The sequence below is a fragment of the Thalassophryne amazonica genome, chromosome 15 (assembly GCF_902500255.1).
Source record: "Thalassophryne amazonica chromosome 15, fThaAma1.1, whole genome shotgun sequence".
NCBI lineage: Eukaryota > Metazoa > Chordata > Actinopteri > Batrachoidiformes > Batrachoididae > Thalassophryne > Thalassophryne amazonica.
The window spans coordinates 81,813,797-81,836,453 of NC_047117.1; the positions used below are offsets into that span (position 1 = coordinate 81,813,797).

Sequence of the window (22,657 nt, forward strand, 5' to 3'; positions counted from 1 at the left end):
GAGCGAAACCTGCCATCGGGTGTGTTTAGGTTCCTCGGTTCCTCCCGGTTTACATGCTAAGGAGGAGGTCAAAGTCCCCCCCAATCTGACGGCGGTGCCGGTTGAGTACCATGATCTTGCTGACGTCTTCAGCAAGGATCTGGCACTCACCCTTCCCCTGCACCGTCCGTACAATTGTGCCATTGATTTGATTCCAGGCGTGGAGTTCCCGTCCAGCAGGCTGTACAACCTCTCACGACCTGAGCGCGAATCAATGGAGACCTACATCCGGGACTCATTAGCTGCCGGGCTGATCCGGAATTCCACCTCCCCGATGGGTGCAGGTTTCTTTTTTGTGGGCAAGAAAGATGGCGGACTCCGTCCATGCATTGATTACAGGGGGCTGAATGAGATTACGGTTCGCAATCGATACCCGTTGCCCTTGTTAGATTCCGTGTTCACCTCCCTGCATGGAGCCAAAATCTTTACGAAGTTGGATCTTAGGAATGTGTATCACCTGGTTCGGGTCTGGAAGGGAGACGAGTGGAAGACGGCATTTAACACCCCATTAGGCTTTGGTTAATGACGTCTTGCGGGACTTCCTGCACCGATTCGTCTTCGTATACCTGGACGATATACTCATGTTTTCTCCGGACCCTGAGACTCATGTCCAGCATGTACGTCAGGTCCTGCAGCGGTTGTTAGAGAACCGGCTGTTTGTGAAGGGCGATAAGTGCGAGTTCCACCGTACTTCTTTGTCCTTCCTGGGGTTTATCATCTCCTCCAACTCCGTCGCCCCTGATCCGGCCAAGGTTGCGGCGGTGAGAGATTGGCCCCAACCAACAAGCCGTAGGAAGCTGCAACAGTTCCTCGGCTTTGCAAATTTCTACAGGAGGTTCATTAAGGGCTACAGTCAGGTAGTTAGCCCCCTGACAGCCCTGACCTCTCCAAAAGTCCCCTTCACCTGGTCGGATCGGTGCGAAGCCGCGTTCGAGGAGTTGAAACGATGGTTCTCGACTGCACCAGTTCTGGTGTGCAGCCCGACCCTGGCCGCCAGTTTGTGGTTGAAGTGGACGCCTCTAACTCAGGGATAGGAGCCGTGCTATCCCAGAGCGGAGAGACTGATAAGGTTCTTCACCCGTGTGCCTACTTTTCTCGCAGGTTGACCCCGGCTGAACGGAACTATGACGTCGGCAACTGAGAACTCCTTGCAGTGAAAGAGGCTCTTGAGGAGTGGAGACACCTGTTGGAGGGAGCGTCTGTGCCGTTCACGGTTTTCACTGACCATCGGAACCTGGAGTATATCAGGACCGCCAAGCGGCTGAACCCCAGGCAAGCCCGCTGGTCACTGTACTTCGGGCGTTTTGACTTCCGGATCACCTATCGCCCCGGGACCAAGAACCAGAGATCGGATGCCTTGTCCTGGGTACACGAAGACAAAGTCAAAACTGAGCAGTCGGATCCACTGGAGCCCATCATTCCGGAGTCCACTATCGTGGCTACCCTCACCTGGGACGTGGAGAAGACCGTCCGGGAGGCCCTGGCACGGAGCCCGGACCCTGGAACTGGGCCGAAGAACCGTCTATATGTCCCACCAGAGGCCAGAGCTGCAGTCTTGGATTTCTGTCACGGTTCCAAGCTCTCCTGTCATCCAGGGGTGCGAAGGACCGTGGCAGTTGTCCGGCAGTGCTTCTGGTGGGCGTCTATGGAGGCCGACGTCCGGGAGTATATCCAGGCCTGCACCACCTGTGCCAGGGGCAAGGCAGACCACAAAAGGACCCAAGGACTTCTCCAGCCGCTTCCGGTGCCTCATTGCCCCTGGTCCCATATCGGCCTGGATTTCGTCACGGGCCTCCCGCCGTCCCAGGGCATGATGACCATCCTCACGATAGTGGACCGATTCTCCAAGGCAGCCCACTTCGTGGCCCTCCCGAAGCTCCCAACGGCCCAGGAGACTGCTGACCTCCTGGTCCACCACGTCGTCCATCTGCATGGGATACCAAGTGACGTAGTCTCGGATCGTGGTCCCCAGTTTTCCTCTCAAGTCTGGAGGAGTTTCTGCAGAGAACTGGGGGCCACCGTGAGCCTCTCGTCCGGGTACCACCCACAGACGAACGGACAGGCAGAACGGGCCAACCAAGAGTTGGAACAGACCCTCCGCTGTGTGACATCCGCACACCCGACGGCCTGCAGTAACCATCTGGCCTGGATCAAGTATGCACATAACAGTCAGGTGTCTTCTGCCACCGGCCTCTCCCCGTTTGAGGTGTGTCTGGGGTACCAGTCCCCGTTGTTTCCCGTGGTGGAGGGAGAGGTCGGTGTGCCCTCGGTCCAGGCCCACCTGCGGAGGTGCCGTCGGGTGTGGCGCACCGCCCGTTCTGCCTTGTTGAAGGCCCGGACGAGGGCTAAGACCCATGCAGACCGCCGGCGGTCCCCAGCCCCTGCATACCAGCCCGGGCAGGAGGTGTGGTTATCAACAAAGGACATCCCCCTCCAAGTGGACTCTCCTAAGTTGAAGGACAGGTACATTGGACCATTTAAAATCCTCAAGATCCTCAGCCCTGCCGCAGTGAAGCTCCAACTCCCAGCTTCACTGCGGATCCACCCTGTTTTCCATGTGTCCAGACTGAAACCACACCACACCTCACCCCTCTGTGCTCCCCGTCCGGCGCCGCCTCCTGCCCGGATCGTTGACGGGGAGCCAGCTTGGACAGTGCGCCGGCTCCTGGACATCCGTCGAATGGGCCGGGGGTTCCAGTATTTGGTGGACTGGGAGGGGTATGGACCCGAAGAACACTCCTGGGTAAAAAGGAGCTTCATCCTGGACCCGGCCCTCCTGGCCGATTTCTACCGCCGTCACCCGGATAAGCCTGGTTGGGCGCCAGGAGGCACCCGTTGAGGGGGGGTCCTGTTGTGTGGGCTGCCAGAAGAGGAGGTACTGCTGGCCCACCACCAGAGGGCGCCCTGCCTGAAGTGCGGGCTTCAGGCACAAGAGGGCGCTGCCGCCACGGACACAGCCGGGGGTGACAGCTGTCACTCATTATCTCATGACAGCTGTCACCCATCTACACTTCATCATTCCACTCCATAAAGACCGGACGTCATCTCCACCTCGTTGCCGAGATATCATCTACCTGTGAAGGTAATATCCTCAGCCAGAATCTAACTGTGTCTTAGTCTGAATTCATTTTGCAGCTGCTTTCCTGTGGAGTGCCTTATCAGTGAGGTCTGTGTAATCAGCGATGGCTTCGTTTCACACCCCAATCAGATAAGTGTTTAAGACAGGAGCTGCACGAGTGTGTGTGAGAGGTGGAGGTGGAATCTCCACCATTGTTGTTACTGGGTGTGCACGCACCCACATCTTATTGTTTCTGCTCCTCGCCAGCAGTACCAGATCCGACATTCTGAGACGGTGGCCACCTGGGGACTCGGGACTTGGCGGCTCCAGTATTCTCCAGGTTCGGTGGCGGAGGAAATCGTGTGGTTCCGGTTCTTCTCAGGACAGACGTCTTCTATCCTCGAGCCTGCCCACACGTCACCTTTGTGGATTGACTGTTTTCACAAATTCTGTAATCCGCTGTGTTTTGGTTGTGCTCTTTCACAACAGTAAAGTGTTCATATTCGACTCTTTCATTGTCCGTTCATTTACACTCCCTGTTGTGGGTCCGTGTCACTACACTTTCCCAACATTTATTCCACGTTCTATTTTTGCTTTGGCACTTTCTTTCTTTGTTACTCTTAGACTTCAGCCATGTTCCAGTTCCCTTCTAGTTTTGTTCTATCAGTCTGTGTTTTCATGGTTTATCATTTAGTTATTGTTTGCCTATTTTTGCTGTTCTCATTTCTGTAATATGTAGTACTGTAATGCCAGGTTTTGTTATCACTTAGTTTCTATTTTTCTTATAGTTTTGTCTGTCTGTGCCACTTAGTTTTTGTCATGGTGTGTTATTTCCCATCATTCTGTTTATCATGTTCTGGTTTGCTTTTCAGCCCTGTTCAAGTTTAGATTCCTGTTCATGTTTTTCTCTGTATGATCTCTAGTTGTCTTGTCTGTAATCTCTTCACTACTCACTTGCACCTGTCTGTCTCATCCTGTTCTCATCTGCTCTGTGTCTGCACTCTTCTCAGTTCTCACGTGTTCACACCCAGCTTCATTTTTATCAGTCTTCTTCTGATCAGTCTCTGCACCTGCACTTTCTCATCACTGTTGGCCACGCCCCATTTGTCTGTCATTTACTTGCCCATTTGTCATCGCCTTTCTGCTTCTCTTTTGCCGCTTAGTTTACACCTGACCACGCCCTCTTCCAGGCCCGTCCTTCGCCATGTGCATCTCATTATCTTATTAACACCTGTTCGTATTTAAACTGCTTCAGTTCACTTCCTTCCTGCTCGTTTGTTGATTCATTCACTTACCAGCACTTTGTCTCAGTCCTGTTTTGCCAAGCCGTGTTTTTTGACTCAGCTCTGTGTACCGGATCCTGCTTTTTGCCTCAGCCCTGACAACTCTGTTCGCTCGTGTACTGACCCTGCTTGTTTTTTTATATAGCGCCAAATCACAACAAACAGTTGCCCCAAGGCGCTTTATATTGTAAGGCAAGGCCATACAATAATTATGTAAAACCCCAACGGTCAAAACGACCCCCTGTGAGCAAGCACTTGGCTACAGTGGGAAGGAAAAACTCCCTTTTAACAGGAAGAAACCTCCAGCAGAACCAGGCTCAGGGAGGGGCAGTCTTCTGCTGGGACTGGTTGGGGCTGAGGGAGAGAACCAGGAAAAAGACATGCTGTGGAGGGGAGCAGAGATCGATCACTAATGATTAAATGCAGAGTGGTGCATACAGAGCAAAAAGAGAAAGAAACAGTGCATCATGGGAACCCCCCAGCAGTCTACGTCTATAGCAGCATAACTAAGGGATGGTTCAGGGTCACCTGATCCAGCCCTAACTATAAGCTTTAGCAAAAAGGAAAGTTTTAAGCCTAATCTTAAAAGTAGAGAGGGTGTCTGTCTCCCTGATCTGAATTGGGAGCTGGTTCCACAGGAGAGGAGCCTGAAAGCTGAAGGCTCTGCCTCCCATTCTACTCTTACAAACCCTAGGAACTACAAGTAAGCCTGCAGTCTGAGAGCAAAGCGCTCTATTGGGGTGATATGGTACTACGAGGTCCCTAAGATAAGATGGGACCTGATTATTCAAAACCTTATAAGTAAGAAGAAGAATTTTAAATTCTATTCTAGAATTAACAGGAAGCCAATGAAGAGAGGCCAATATGGGTGAGATATGCTCTCTCCTTCTAGTCCCCGTCAGTACTCTAGCTGCAGCATTTTGAATTAACTGAAGGCTTTTTAGGGAACTTTTAGGACAACCTGATAATAATGAATTACAATAGTCCAGCCTAGAGGAAATAAATGCATGAATTAGTTTTTCAGCATCACTCTGAGACAAGACCTTTCTGATTTTAGAGATATTGCGTAAATGCAAAAAAGCAGTCCTACATATTTGTTTAATATGCGCTTTGAATGACATATCCTGATCAAAAATGACTCCAAGATTTCTCACAGTATTACTAGAGGTCAGGGTAATGCCAGCCAGAGTAAGGATCTGATTAGACACCATGTTTCTAAGATTTGTGGGGCCAAGTACAATAACTTCAGTTTTATCTGAGTTTAAAAGCAGGAAATTAGAGGTCATCCATGTCTTTATGTCTGTAAGACAATCCTGCAGTTTAGCTAATTGGTGTGTGTCCTCTGGCTTCATGGATAGATAAAGCTGGGTATCATCTGCATAACAATGAAAATTTAAGCAATACCTTCTAATAATACTGCCTAAGGGAAGCATATATAAAGTGAATAAAATTGGTCCTAGCACAGAACCTTGTGGAACTCCATAATTAACTTTAGTCTGTGAAGAAGATTCCCCATTTACATGAACAAATTGTAATCTATTAGACAAATATGATTCAAACCACCGCAGCGCAGTGCCTTTAATACCTATGGCATGCTCTAATCTCTGTAATAAAATTTTATGGTCAACAGTATCAAAAGCAGCACTGAGGTCTAACAGAACAAGCACAGAGATGAGTCCACTGTCCGAGGCCATAAGAAGATCATTTGTAACCTTCACTAATGCTGTTTCTGTACTATGATGAATTCTAAAACCTGACTGAAACTCTTCAAATAGACCATTCCTCTGCAGATGATCAGTTAGCTGTTTTACAACTACCCTTTCAAGAATTTTTGAGAGAAAAGGAAGGTTGGAGATTGGCCTATAATTAGCTAAGATAGCTGGGTCAAGTGTCTCACAGGTTTTACATAAAAAATTTCAAGCCAAAGCAAAATTTTGATAATAAAATTTAGCATTTAGTGACTTTCATTAACCTCAGTTCAATCTTTTGGCTGTTTGTTGAATTAGTGTTTTCACATATACTAAAAAACATAAAATTTCAGGTCTTTAGGTGTGTTTTGACAGTTTCACCTCAAAAAAAAAAAAAAAAACGTTAAAGCAAAACTCACATTATAAAATTTTGTAATTAGCTGTTTTCATTAGCCTTAGCTCAAAGTTTTAGTGGTTTGTTGGTTTAGTGTCAAAACATATATTAAAAACATACATTTTCAGGTTTTTAGGTCTGTTTTTTGGGTTTTACTTCCAAAAAACCAAGCTAAAGCCATATTTATAGAATAAAATTTTGCTGTTAGCCACAATGTTTTGAAGTTAACTTTAACGTTAGCTGTGCCCACCACTAATCATAGTCACGACAACACTGTCTTATAACATCACACGTAATATATCATATATACCAACTGAAGGTTATAAACAGGGTATATATAGCAGAGAAACACCTCTGGAACATGTGCTGTGAATATCAAAAGCGAGGCTGATACTGTGCAGTATCAGCAAATTTATATTAAAACTGTGCCCAGTTATTTTTCAGAATTCAAACCGAGGCACTGCATTGATAAATGATATGACTTTTTGTTGCCTAAAACAAAATACCAATGAGGACTTTCCAGTGGTCAGCAGGCTGTCTATGACTGACCGGACTGGATGTTCAGATATCCATTCCAACTCAGGTCTGAAACAACAGTCCACCAGTCTGGACTATTCCAAGATATCTTTGCTTAGTTTCCCACTACACACACACACACACACACACGCGCGCACACACACACACACACACACACACGGACAAAAAAAGCTGATGGCTGAAGAAAAGCTGCATGCACAGCAGGGCCAGAATGCACGTTACAAGCACGTTGGGCAGCTATACAGTGTACGCTCATAACACCCAAAACAGCATGATGGCGAATGTTATGGAAGGCTGTGCAAATTTTAAACAAATGTTTGCAAACTCTGTATGTAGTATGACCAGCCAATCTACATGTGTTTTGTGGACTTGGAAAAGGTGTACAACCAGGTCCCTCAAAGTGTCTTGTGAGGGGCACTGTGGGAGAATGGGGTATCGGAACTGCTGTGACGCACAATTCAGTCTCTATATGACCAAAGTACAAGGTCTGTTAGAAAAGTATCCGACCTTATTATTTTTTTAAAAAACCATATGGATTTGAATCACGTGCGATTGCTTCAGACAAGCTTGAACCCTCGTGCGCATGCGTGAGTTTTTTCATGCTTGTCGGTTGCGTCATTCGCCTGTGAGGAGGCTTTGAGAGAAAGAAAAGCGGAGGGACGCGCCACGGAGCCGTTCATTACGTGGGACAAAACCACCTCCGTGTTGGTCTCACAGGACAGCTTTCAGGTGGATTTCAGACGGATTCCGGTTGCTTTCCAGTCGTATGAATATCCGATTGTGATTGTGCATGAGCTGGACATGCCAGAACATGTCCCGTGAGGCTTCATCACGGCGTTCCTTTGCGCAGAGCGGCTGCACCGCGACGCGCGGTGGAGCAGCTTCTCTTTCCATGACATAAACTCCTGTAACAGTGAAATGTGCCGTTCATTTTTAAACTGGACGCTGTCTTGATCCGGTATGTCCTCTGACTAGCACAGGAATTGTGAAAAGACATCAGCACTTTTCCGGCACATTAAGACAGACGTGCGGAGGAGTTCCGCGCGGAGCCGTGGCGCGTCCCTCCACTTTTCTTTCCATGAAAAAAACTCCTGTAAAGGTGGAATGTGCTGGAAAAAGTGCTGATGTCCACATCTTCTGCCTTTTTGTGAAAGTCAGACGAGGTCCCGGATCAACAAACACCCCGCTGGTTGTTCCAGCGGGGTGTCAGCCTGTCGATGGGGGCTGGGAGCGCGCCGCACTCTCAGCAGTTGTGGGCCATCCTTAAAGCGGTAGTAACACCCTGTAATCTGTTTAATCCCCATAAAATCGTCCCTGAAAGCCATATTAATTTTTCGAACGGTGTCCACCTGGAGGTCTCTCACAGTTTCTGGAAAAAATTGATGCAGCAAAGCTCCAAATCATTCAGACATTTATTCGCAATAAAAAATAGACGAGAGGGGTGGACCACACCTCACTCAAAGCCTGCTCACAGGCGAATGACGCAACCGACAGGCGTGAAAAAACTCACGCATGTGCACGAGGGTTCAAGCTTGGCTGATGCAATCACACGTGATTCAAATCCATATGGTTTTTTAAAAAAATAATAAGGTCGGATACTTTTCTAACAGACCTCGTAGGAGCTGTGTCTGCATTATTGGCATCACATCAGACCTGTTCCAGGAGCATGTTGGACTCTGCCAAGGCTGCCCCTTGTCACCAATCCTGTTCGTGATGTTCATGGACAGGATTTCAATGTGCAGAGGTGCATCTCCGCTTTTTGCAGATGATGTGATTCTGCTGGCTTCATCAGGCAGTGGCCATGAGAATCAGGACCTCCAAATCTGAGACCATGGTCCTCTGTCAGAAATGGGTGGATTGTCCCCTTCTAGGTCAGGGGAGAGTTATTGCCCAAGGTGAAGCAGTTTAAGTATCTCGGCAGTGAGGAATTCTGACATCAAGATCCCTGAGCTAGCCTCCGTGAATCCCACTGAAATCCGGCTGCCCCCAGCGAGCTTATATGTCTTGAAACTGGGAAAATCGTGAATGTGGCACTTTATGTTGTCAGTGGAAATGTGAAGTCATCCCTCCACCAGAGCCCCAAACCCACCGGAGACCGATGGATTAAGTGATATTTGCCACCTCATGGCACCCAAGTCAAGAGTCAGGAGACATGAATGTCAAGTATGTAGGTAGTAGGTACCCATCATTCCCTTTCAGATAAAGCGACACTGTGATGATAATGTAGCTTTATGGAGAAGCATTTTCATAAGAACTGACCTTAAATTGTTTCTGCAACTCATCAAGCTGCAGGAAAGCAAGGAACTAGTATATGTGATATTACTTGCAGGTTTCTGAGGAGATTTGTGTTTTGGGTTTCCACAAGTCAACATCATGGCAATTATGTAGCTCAAAATTCCTAGTTTCTGCAAAGTGGAGGAACGGTAGGAAATCAACCAACACCTGAGCTCAGTGTAACTGAGAGACCAGACAGTTATACAAATATGGCCCCAAATATAACAGCTTTTAAATTTAACCTTAATGGCTACAGGGTTTCACATTAACAGAGGTGCAGTACATCTGCGAGATCCAGGAGGTTGAGGATTACAGGAACTTTATGTGAGTATTTCAACAGAAATCTCCTTTAATATCACACATAATCAGTGGGTCATACAAAACCAGCACTAATGAATCACTACCTTTTAGTGTCGCCATGGTAACTCACCAGGGCCACTGATCTGTGAAGTGCTGCGGCTATGACGGTTGCCAACGATGGCCACCACCCGTGCGCTGAGGCTGGAGCGTCTCTTTTTGCTGCTGCCACCCACCGTGCCCAACGCCGTGTCTGATTGGCTGCCATCAGTGTGCTCCTGGGTGTAGATCTCTCCGCTCACACTGGAGCTCTTCAGCATACTGCGGCCCCCCGACGACCGCAGATGCCGACTGGATGAGGGAAGCGCAGTGACAAAAAGAGTGAGTGAACTGTGACCTTCTGTGTTGAGGTGGTGATATTAACTTACAACATACTGTACCTTTATTTTTGCAGTACAAAAGAAATGGCACAGGTGGCGTGAGGCGGTGGATGACGACAGGCTAAACGTTTGGTTTGGAAATTATGTTTAATTATACAGCATTTGCCTCAAATAACAAATGAGTAATCATCTCAGAGTCCAATGTACGGCACTGATGACACATTGTACCAGTGGCAGGTATATAGTCCACGTAATCAGATAACAGCTAATTAGCAGAGCAAAACGTTTTGTTAGCAGATTAACTTTTTAGATAACTCTGAAAACCATTAATGGACAAATTAGTTTCCACAAAATTTAGTTCAGTCAACTTTAACTATACGGTCATATTTGCTAAAACTGAGGGTGACAGGCAGTTGGCTTTGCCACTTGATGGGCTACCCTGAGGCGTGCATGCTAAACATTTTCATAAGATGTCTTCTAAATCACTTGTTGAGGTGTTATCTGGTTACCAAAACTGTTTTTAGGTTTCAAAGTGTTTATTTCTCGCTACCATTTACAACATACATGAGAAATATATTAGATTTATACAGAAATAAGCTGTTTCAGAGAGTTTTTTTGCCATTTTGGATTATGTGATGTCACATTAGCTATTCACTTGTACTGGCAGTCGCTGTGTTGCGTCGCTCAGTATTTGCATAAAATAGACTTCCGGTCTATTTTGGCCCACCTGGTTGGCAGCATAGCGATCACCGCCGATTGCCACTGCAAAATGGCCACTCTGACTCTAAATGAATAACCAGTTCTTGCTTTGTAAGTTCTTGCTTTGCCTATATCGTTTGCTGTCGCTTGTAGATAATGTGACCATAGGGTAAATCAACTAACATTTCTTTTAGATAAAGTTTAATAGTTTGTAAACCCTGATATCATATGTTTGTTCCTGTTGGCGATCTGACACGTGAGATATGACCGACATGACCCACATGACGTGGTGTCAGTCCTGTGGCACAGGTGTCAGTCCTGAGGGGTGCCAGCAGATGTGGACATGAGATGAGCGAACTGCTTCTCATTCATGTCATTTCATGACTGTACGTCTGTGACCATGGGTCATCTACATTGGAATAGACAGATAACAGACGGGCCCTAAAGCTAAATTCATATACTAAAAGTTAACACTGAGCAGTTTGGCATTATCACAATTCCATTTTCAGTTAGTGGATCAGCGGCTATCTAAGCTAACTTTTAGGTTAGCCTTGTCCACCGCTGCACTGTAACACAAATGAAAATAATACAGTTCTTTTGTAGTACGTTTTGTCCAAACTGACAAGCTTGTCCCGCAAGTTTCCAGACATTATCTGTCTATTTTGGAGCAGACGCTGCAGAGAGTTCGCTGCCTCCTCCTAGGGGTTTGGAGGAGTCGTTGCATGTCTATCCCTTCAGAAGAGGCCACGGTGCTATATGGAATCCCTGCCATGCTACCTCTATCCCCCAAAGCCTCCACCACCTCCAGACCTCTCACACCAACAGTCCAGTGGTCCAGAGGAGTCAGGAAGGGACTGGGAACGGGGAGGGTGGAATGGGGTCTCTCCACCGCACCCTGGAGGGAAGTTATGGAAGGGGGTGCAGCAGAGGTGTAGGATGCAAGGGGAGGACCTTCGAGAGGAGAATGAGGGGAGTTCAGGCAGCCACAGCACATGATGCATGCAAGGAGAGATCTGACACATGCAGTGGGAGACATACAGACACACACAGGTACAAGCCAAATCCAACAAAAAGTCACAACAATTCAATGGAAATGAGAGCACTTACAATACAAAATGATCTGTACTTATTCATATATGTGTTATTCTCTTGCATGGAAATTCATAATCATTATCAGTTTCCCTGAAACGCTTGCATATTTTGTGATTTTAAAAGCTGTTTAAGTAATTATGAGAGGTCCCCACCATCACCAAACACCCCCAGTAAGTAATATTGAACCGGCAGAAACAAAAAAAACCCAAATTGTTTATACAAGTGGCAATCTGTGAATAATTTGACATAGATTGGAGGTGTGCCAACACTGAAAATTTGCCCAAATTGAAAAAAGCTGAAGAATAAGTGCAAAGAAGACATAAGGAAAAATGTATTTGTTGTGTATGTTCTTCTGTATGGACTAGACTGTGTCCTTAAAGGGGTCAGTCATATTGTGCAAAAAAAAAAAAAAGTTTTAATTGTTTTATAAGTAACTGTACTGTAGCTGGGATTTTAATTAGACAGCCTGAAACGCCTACAATTATTTGTCGTGTAGAATCTGTCAGCTGTTAATTTTCTCCTTCCAGTCCATTCAAAGCAGAAAAACAAAACACCAAAACAGTTAAGCTAGCACAGACAGGCATAGAAACAACTGCGCTCAGCTAGCCAGCTAGCAATCGCTACCCAGACAAACTAACAATTATACAAAGTGAATGTATATTTGCAGTATCCAGTGCTGTCTTACAGCTGTCTACTATCTATATCCATTTGGTTTTGTAACTGTTTATACCTCAGTAGGGCATTTTTTTTCTCTCTTTTTCAAAAATACGACTAGCCAAAACAACAGCTGCCTCCATTTTGAAAATTATTTATTTCTTCTTCACCAAAGTTCAGCAGTAGGAGGATTTTTTTTTAACAAAAATAAATACATAAAAATTGCTTCCTACAGGTTTGTTTGATGCTGTTCTATGAAAATGCCCTTCAACAGACATGTAGCTCAAATAACTGAAGAAACGGAAGAGCAGCAAAAGCACAAAAAGTACTTTGTGTCATGTTTTATTACACCAAAAATAACAAATAAAAGTTTTGACTGTGCATAACATTGCATGAAATTACCAAAAAGCATGACTGATTGAAATAATTTGAATCCATGTTTAATTATCATTCAGGGAATGATGTAAAATTTGGATGTCTGGGTTGAGAAATCTTTGCAGAATTATTAAGTAGGAAAACTAGTTTCTGGTGTTTTTTCCCTTTGTCTTTTCCAAGTTGGAAATTGGAAAAATCTGATTTCCCAGTTGCCATTAAATGCAGTAACACTTGTCTGTGTGGATTCATCTGTCAAAGTTGGACAATGTTGATATTAATACCAATAATTTGCACAGAATATTCAAACAAATCTTGTTCCTCCTGGAGGTTATCTGAGGTGACACAGATCGTAGCAAATGATACAGAAATTAATTGAAATTGACTGGCAAGACAAAATAATTAGCGGCCATTTAGCTCTCGGGTCATGTGATTGATGAAAGCTTCTGTCTGTGCAAACAAGCCTGATATACTGTAGCTCCCCTCAAAGAGAAGTTTCAGGCGACACCCCGGTAATCATACTAGCTTCCTATACAGTTGGCAAAAAGCAGTATGCCACAATCCGTAGGGTATCCGAATTCTCAGTAGTTTAGTTTTGACATTATTGTGTGCACATAGACTATGCTAGGAAGATAGCAGACATACATGAAAACAGTAGCTGTATTCAAGAGGGTAAGGTATTGTATAAATAAGTATCAGGAAGTGTTTTAAAAAAGTCTGCCATTGCAACACAGAAATTTTCACAGCGGGGCATGGAAACGTATGCCTCAACTATAAAAATCTGGGTCAAAAAACAGGTAGCGGCAGCAGTGTAGTACGTCCCGAGTATTCGCTTGCTTACTACTATACGTACTACAGTAATATATCCTTGAAGCGCCAGGCAGGGACTGTCTTTAAATTCGTTTCTACTTTGTATCTGTAGTCTGATGCCACTTTGGAGGCAAGCAGGCAAAAGGCCTTACCTCCATGGATCAATAGTTAATTGCGTATAATTGCTCTCATTAAAAAGTTTCTGTTGTACGTCGTTGCCTTAAACAAATGGCAATTTAAGGATTGTACCTCGCTGATCTACAGCTAGTTGAACCATGATAAGATGGATAGTGTGCCTCCGTAAGTCGATTCACCATTTGGAATCTATCGATCTTTACCTGGACTCGTTCGGGTCTCCAGATACAGTGTGTCGCCTGTGCTTCAACTCCTCAGAGAAATGTCTCTTTTCTTCTCTCCTCCCCTCATCCTCGTCCTCCTCTCCATCCACCCCCCATGAGATCCTCCTCTCCTTCTTCTCTTCCTCTAAAGACTTGGATCTGAGTTCAGTGTGTTTTGATTCCACCATGTGTCCGTGTGATTGTACGCATGTGGGTGCATAGAGGTGATGCACGTGCAGGAGGACAGCAGCGGTTGGCATGCAGCAAAGGACCAGAAACAAAGTAATTAGCATGCAAAAGATAAAATATATCTGGCCTCCAGTTCCATGGCGGTACACTGGTAGAAATCAAAATACAGTGTTTTCCTTGTACACCCACATTTGCCATAAACTGCATCACTCGTATGCTGCAGCTACATTCACTTGGCCAGTCTCTCGATGGAATTATAAGCACACCCACGACCATCATGTTTACTCCAAAATTTATTGCTCACTTATTGCGGCTGTACTGAGTGTCCCCACTGACCTACTAATTAGCCTTCTCCTGCGTTATGGAAAATACAGCAGTTTGTCTTTATTCTCAACTTGAGAAGCTGAGTGAGGAATCAGTGTCTAGGTTTGTGATTGTCCTGGATCAAGACTAAGATCCAGGCATTCAGTGACTCCATGGGCTAGGTCATCAGAAGCGTATCTGCATGCGATGAAAGGGCTGAACTTGTAGTCAGTCCTGTATAGACCATGAGGCCTGTTGGTGCCACTGCTTACTCCGGATTCATGACGCATGAAGCATATGAGAGTCAACAATTCCCCTTGGACAGGATGCCAGTCCAATGTAGGTTACTTCCCCAGTTAAAGCCAGTACCCAATTACAGGTGGGTTGACTGAAACAATGAAGGTGAAGTGTCTTGTCCAAGGGCACAGACAGGTATTGTGACTGGGAACCTTGTAGAGGCCTTCACTTATCTCAGCAGTGACATACACGTCTGTGGGTTCTCGGCCTTTGAGATCAGGAGACACCCTGGCAGAGCTTATGCAGTCATGAGGTTGCCGGACAGATGTGTCTGGTGATGCCAGTATCTTTACAGGAGAATGAAGGTTCAAGTCCTTAGGGTCCTGGTGCTTCCTGTCTTGCTATATGGTTGGGAGACTTGACGTTTTTGGTACTAGATCTCTTCCAAGTAATCTGAGTACCACTAAAATGGCTTTGCCCAATTTGGACAGTACTTGTGCATGTCAGAGCACAAGCCAAGCATGAAGTCAAAAGAATTGTCTGTAGACCTCCGAGACAGGATTGTCTCAAGGTACTAATCTGGGGAAGGGTCCAGAAACATTTCCGCTGCTTTGAAAGTCCCAATGAACGCAGTGGCCTCCATCATCCGTAAATGGAAGAAGTTCGGATCCACCAGGATTCTTCCTAGAGCTGGCCGCCTGTTTAAAGTGAACAATCGGGGGAGAAGGACCTTAAAGAGGGGAATGACCAAGAACCCAATTGTCACTCTGTCAGAGCTCTAGCATTCCTTTGTGGAGAGAGGAGAACCTTCTAGAAGGACAACCATTTCTGCAGGAATCCACTAATCAGGCATGTATGGTAGAGTGGCCAGACAGAAGCCACTCCTTAGTAAAAGGCACATGGCAGCCCACCTGGAGTTTGCCAAAAGACACCTGAAGGACTCTCAGACCATGAAAAACAAAATTCTACGGTCTGATGAGACAAACATGAGACATGTTGTAGGGATGTTTTTCAGCTGCAGGAACTGGGAAACTAGTCAGGATTGAGGGAAAGATTAATGCAGCAATGTACAGAGACATCCTGGATGAAAACCTGCTCCAGAGCGCTCTTGACTTCAGACTGGGGCGACTGTTCATCTTTCAGCAGGACAATGACCCTAAGCACACAGCCAAGATATCAAAGGAGTGGCTTCAGGACAACTCTGTGAATGTCCTTGAGTGGCCCAGCCAGAGCCCAGACCTGAATCCCATTGAACGTCTCTGGAGAGATCTGAAAATGTCTGTTCACCGACGCTCCCCATCCAACCTGATGGAGTTTGAGAGGTGCTGCAAAGAAGAATGGACAAAACTGCCCAAAGATAGGTGTACTAAGCTTGTGGCATCATATTCAAGAAAACTTGAGGCTGTAACTGCTGACAAAGGTGCATCAACAAAGTATTGAGCAAAGGGTGTGAATACTTACATACATGTGATGTCTTAGTTTTTTATTTTTAATACATTTTGGAAAAAAAAATCTAAAAAACATTTTTCATGTTATCGTGGGGTGTTGTGAGTAAAAGTTTGAGGGGAAAAACACATTTACTCCATTTTGGAATAAGGCTGTGACATAACAAAATGTGGAAAAAGTGAAGCGCTATGAATACTTTCTGGAAGCACGGTAGGTGACAAGGGTAATAAAAAACTCCCTCTGGCGTTTTTGAGGGAGAAACCTCAAGGCTGTAACCATGGATGCACCACACCACCATGAAAGTAGAGGCCTTTTAAAATAAAATTCTTTAAACTGGATATGAGAGCCACCAGCCAAAACAATTTATGATTTGTTAAAAAACAGCATCTGAGACAATAATTTCTAAAAGGAGCTATGGGAGAGCAACCAAATAAGTTAGCCAATGGGGACTGACCTGAATCGTCCCCTGGGTTGTTCTGATTGGATAGACATGTAGCTGGTGCTACTGAGACGAGAGGCACTGCTGGCACGGGAGAGGGCCGACACATCGCTCATATCACTGTCTGATGATCTGGCAGACATGTTGTCACTGCTACGCCTCTGCTCGGCGTACATCTATGAATAGAAACAAAGAGGTGATCAAGGATTGAAGGCGTCGATCATATACAGTTACAATATTTTCCAGACTACAAGTCACATTTTTTAATTTTGTTTTTTTTCTTTAACTAGTTTGGGAAGTCCCGTAACTTATACTCTAAAGTGACTTTATATATATATATATATATACACGAGGTCTGTCCATAAAGTATAGGTCCTTTTTATTTTTTTCAAAAACTATATGGATTTCATTCATATGTTTTATGTCAGACATGCATGAACCCTCGTGCGCATGCGTGAGTTTTTCCACGCCTGTCGGTGACGTCATTCGCCTGTGAGCACTCCTTGTGGGAGGAGTCGTCCAGCCCCTCGTCGGAATTCCTTTGTCTGAGAAGTTGCTGAGAGACTGGCGCTTTGTTTGATCAAAAGTTTTTCTAAACCTGTGAGACACATCGAAGTGGACATGGTTCAAAAAATTAAGCTGGTTTTCAGTGAAAATTTTAACGGCTGATGAGAGATTTTGAGGTGACACTGTCGCTTTAAGGACTTCCCACGGTGCGAGACGTCGCGCTGCGCTCTCAGGCGCCGTCGTCAGCCTGTTTCAAGCTGAAAACCTCCACATTTCAGGCTCTATTGATCCAGGACGTCGTGAGAGAACATAGAAGTTTCAGAAGAAGTCGGTTTCAGCATTTTATCCGGATATTCCACTGTTAAATGAGATTTTTTTTAATGAAAGACGTGCGGACGGGTCCGCGCGTCGGGACGCAGCTGGCGCGGAGCGGTGGCACAGGAAAAACACCTCCGTGTTGATAACCATTTGTAAAATCCAGGCGGCTTTTGATGGCTTTCAGTGGAGTGAGAATATGAGAAATTGTTTAACAGCTGGACATGTTTCAACTTGTCCTTAAGGCTTCCAACAGAGGTGTTTTTCCTGTGGCGGAGCGTCGCGGCGGCTGCGAGCCGACGCGCGGACCCGTCCGCACGTCTTTCATTAAAAAAATCTCCTTTAACAGTGGAATATCCGGATAAAATGCTGAAACCGACTTCTTCTGAAACTTCTCTGTTCTCTCACGACGTCCTGGATCAATAGAGCCTGAAATGTGGAGGTTTTCAGCTTGAAACAGGCTGATGACGCCGTCTGAGAGCGCTGCGCGACGTCTCGCACTGTGGGAAGTCCTTAAAGCGACAGTGTTACCTCAAAATCTCTCATCAGCCGTTAAAATTTTCACTGAAAACCAGCTTAATTTTTCGAACCATGTCCACTTCGATGTGTCTCACAGGTTTAGAAAAAAGTTTGATCAAACAAAGCGCCAGTCTCTCAGCAACTTCTCAGACAAAGGAATTCCGACGAGGGGCTGGACGACTCCTCCCACAAGGAGTGCTCACAGGCGAATGACGTCACCGACAGGCGTGGAAAAACTCACGCATGCGCACGAGGGTTCAAGCATGTCTGACGTAAAAACATATGAATGAAATCCATATAGTTTTTGAAAAAAATAAAAGGACCTATACTTTATGGACAGACCTCGTATATATATATATATACACACAGTAGTGTTCAGAATAATAGTAGTGCTATGTGACTAAAAACATTAATCCACAAGGTACCAGTAGATTCAGTAGATTCTCACAAATCCAACAAGACCAAGCATTCATGATATGCACACTCTTAAGACTATGAAATTGGGCTATTAGTAAAAAAAAGTAGAAAAGGGGGTGTTCACAATAATAGCAGCATCTGCTGCAAACTCAAAACTTTTATGTTCAAACTGCTTTTTAGCAATCCTGTGAATCACTAAACTAGCATTTAGTTGTATAACCACAGTTTTTCATGATTTCTTCACATCTGCAAGGCATTAATTTTGTTGGCTTGGAACCAAGATTTTGCTCGTTTACTAGTGTGCTTGGGGTCATTGTCTTGTTGAAACACCCATTTCAAGGGCATGTCTTCTTCAGCATAAGGCAACATGACCTCTTCAAGTATTTTGACATATCCAAACTGATCCATGATACCTGGTATGCGATATATAGGCCCAACACCATAGTAGGAGAAACATGCTCATATCATGATGCTTGCACCACCATGCTTCACTGTCTTCACTGTGAACTGTGGCTTGAATTCAGAGTTTGGGGGTCATCTCACAAACTGTCTGCAGCCCTTGGACCCAAAAAGAACAATTTTACTCTCATCAGTCCACAAAATATTCCTCCATTTCTCTTTAGGCCAGTTGATGTGTTCTTTGGCAAATTGTAACCTCTTCTGCACGTCTTTTATTTAACAGAGGGACTTTGTGGGGGATTCTTGCAAATAATTAGCTTCACACAGGCGTCTTCTAACTGTCACAGCACTTACAGGTAACTCCAGACTGTCTTTCGATCATCCTGGAGCTGATCAATGGGTGAGCCTTTGCCATTCTGGTTATTCTTCTATCCATTTTGATGGATGTTTTCCGTTTTCTTCCACACGTCTCTGTTTTTTTGGCCATTTTAAAGCATTGGAGATCGTTGTAGATGAACAGCCTATAATTTTTTGCACCTGCGTATAGATTTCCCCTCTCCAATCAACTTTTTAATCAAACTACGCTGTTCTTCTGAACAATGTCTTGAACGTTCCATTTTCCTCAGGCTTTCAAAGAGAAAAGCATGTTCAACAGGTGCTGGCTTCATCCTTAATTAGGGGACACCTGATTCATACCTGTTTGTTCCACAAAATTGACGAACTCACTGACTGATTCCCACACTACTATTATTGTGAACACCCCCTTTTCTACTTTTTTTTTACTAATAGCCCAATTTCATAGCCTTAAGAATGTGCATATCATGAATGCTTGGTCTTGTTGGATTTGTGAGACTCTACTGGATCTACTGGTACCTTGTTTCCCATGTAACAATAAGAAATATACTCAAAACCTGGTTTAATCTTTTTAGTCACATAGCACTACTATTATTCTGAACACTACTGTATATATATATATATATATATATATATACTGCATTATCATCTATAGCACAGTCTGCATGCATGACAAGCTGCTCCTGCATACTGAAGCAGGTACTGTGAGTCATAAAACAGCTCTAAAGGACAAAATTTTTCTTTGTCATAGAAAATTAGTAAATTTAAGAAATGATGCTCTTAAACTGAAAGACCACACCCTGGAATAAAACAGGGAATATAACTTTTAGATTACTCTGAACAACACTTTTTTGGACTGTGTGAAACAATAAAAACAACAGCAGGCCAGCTAAGCCCAGGTGAATGAATTAATGAATGAATTAATTTATTCGGCACACAAATCAACAATAACAAAAACTCATAACAAAACAACTGAACAACAAACCTGTGTGACTGAAAGGAGGCCTATAAATACCCACCCCTTATACTATAAAGACAATAAATGTATATACATATATATACATACATGCATACATAAACACAATTTTATATATATATACACACACACACAGCTACATATACACACATACACAGACACATGATGACAGACACATGTCTTCAAACTATAACAAGCAATTTTGTTGACGTGAATTTATTAACTTCTACTATATATATATATATATATATATATATATATATATATATATATATATATTGCATTATAGATAAAAATGTGCTGATTTTTCAAATGTTCAGTTACCCGTTTACCTGACCTATGAACACCCATTCAGTAGCCACAAGAAGCAGTTTACTTACATCATGCAATTACATCAATAAGTTTGTTAGCTTCTGCTTGTTAACACAATGGTTGCATTATAAATAAATAATGTGCCAAGTTTTCAAACATTTATTTACAAAATGCAAGTTTACCTGCATTTTGTGCGTCATTAATGAGCTTGTTAGCTTCTACTCACTAAAGTGGTGTTTGCATTATAAATAAATAATGTGTCAATTAAATTAATTGTGCTTCTTGTTGCATGAAGTGGAAGCACCACTTTTCAAGAATAAATGTGACTTACTGACCGGTGCAACTTATATATGCTTTTCCTTCTTAATGATGCATTTTTGGCCAAATGCACCTAATACTCCGGTGCGACTTACAGTCCTGAAAATACAGTAAGCATAGAAGAGAGAGAAAGAGGGGAATAAAGGGTACTGACCTCCCGTTTGGTCTTGAGGTCCGTCTCGGGATCATGGGAGGCTGAAGGCCGGTAGGAATGTACTTTCATTTGCAGCTGCAGTGCTCGCTCTTCTACTACAAGGGCTGAGAGAGAGCAACAGAAACAAACAAGCAAGCAATAAATAAATAAATATTAATGCATTTCATGGACTGGATGCAGCAGTGATTTTAAACACTGTTTTTAAAGGGCCAAGAAGGTGCAAAAATTCATTAATAACAATTATTTCAACACGTTATTTTAGTGATGAACCCTCTGCTCCAAGATACATGCACTTTGTTACTGAATCTACAATAAATAATTGCTTTGCTTCTGTGTTCAACTTCCACACATTTACACTGTAAAATTTTTTGTTGATTCTTTTAAATCAGTGGCATCCAACCGTGTTCCTGGACAACACCTGCCAGACATGATGATCTGCTCTGCTCACACCCGATTCTGTTTTTTTTTTTAAGTTTCTGTTTCTCAGGTCACGACTGGCCGGCCGAGCATGCCTGACTGAATTAATTACCTGTGAATGGACACTTAGAAAACGCGTGGGGCAGGTGCTCTCCAGCAGCAGGATCAGAGGAGACGCCTGGTTTAAATTACATGATCAGGCCTCACTTCTGACATGTGACAAGATCAGGTGTGGACAGAGAGGCACGGCCGCTACAACTCTGTTGTAACTAAGCGTGAAAATAGTCCGTAAGATCGTTTAAATGGTGAACACAGCTGGAGGAGTCTGGAGTTGCTGTTAAACATCAGTTACATCTTTTGGAGCAACATGGAACAACTCAGACTCATGCATCCTGGAGATGCAAGATCTGCTTCCTAACACTAGGTGGAGCATGTTGTCCAGTGACATACCACAGAGTCCCCACATTATCAACACTTCGGGGTCACACACAAAGCCAGTAAAATAGTTCATTTCAGGTATTTAAAGCGTGACATACATTGTCCTTGTGCACAGACGGTACCTTGCTCTATACTGCTGCTGTTTGCAGGGAGCTGCGGCAGCTGCCTGCCCCTGCGACCTGATGAGGGAGGAGGAGTGGGGCTGCCGTGAAGATGAGCTCTAGCCGATAAAGAAAGGAAAGAAACACAAAAATAAATGACCATGAAGGTCTTTGTGCCAACCAGAAGGGGAGTTCACAGGAGCACAAAAGTGAAGGTTCGGCATTAAATGTTCAAGGGTGAAGTTGGGAAAGGACTGAAACCATTTCAGGTGGAACAATGAGTGGGTTTACACACGGCAGGATTAATGCCTCACTGTGACTGTGAGAGTTTGGACATCTAACGTCCCATACTTACACCTCGACATCATGTGATTACTACAGATGAAGCCACACACAGTTATGTGTTACATTTGAGACCACAAGTTTCCAGACACCCTGGCGAAAAACTTTCAAACTGGATTTTTTCTAACACCACATTTCATATGACCAAACCATACATGTATTAAGATAATTAGAAGGTTTGCTTCATAAATGTGCAGGTTAATGGACCCATTGTTTTCAGTCACAGCAGTGAAACGACCTCTTAAAGGTGGACAAAGTCACTGTAGATGTTGGTGCATGATGGCTCCAACATCTACATCAATTTCTTGTTGTTATCTGGAGGTTCTACTGGATGTCATTAGGAGGTCTGTTAGAAAAGTATCGACTCTTTTTATTTTTTGCAAAAACCTGATGAATTTGAATCACGTGCTTGCATCAGCCAACCTTGAACCTTCATGCGCATGCGTGAATTTTTTCATGCCTGTTGATTGCGTCATTTGCTGGTAAGCAGCCTTTGTGAGGCCATGTGTAGTGCGCTCGGCGGATTTTCATTTCAAGGAAAAAGACGGAACGACTGGAG

General features: G+C 44.3%; 1 protein-coding gene across 42 annotated transcripts in view; it reads right to left on the bottom strand.

Moving 5' to 3' along the window:
• The window catches only part of rims1b (regulating synaptic membrane exocytosis 1b), a 175,356-nt gene that overhangs the window by 18,674 nt on the left and 134,025 nt on the right, over positions 1-22,657 (bottom strand). For 41 of the 42 annotated variants that reach the window (XM_034188988.1, XM_034188986.1, XM_034189026.1 and 38 more), the window contains 4 exons: positions 21,778-21,875; positions 20,801-20,904; positions 16,545-16,705; positions 9,704-9,921 (listed from right to left, as the gene is read on the bottom strand). In XM_034188988.1, the coding sequence (XP_034044879.1) occupies positions 9,704-9,921; positions 16,545-16,705; positions 20,801-20,904; positions 21,778-21,875 (581 nt within the window). Of the gene's footprint in view, positions 1-9,703; positions 9,922-13,915; positions 14,530-16,544; positions 16,706-20,800; positions 20,905-21,777; positions 21,876-22,657 lie in introns of those variants that run through there. The other variant, XM_034189025.1, reaches the window with a different exon arrangement.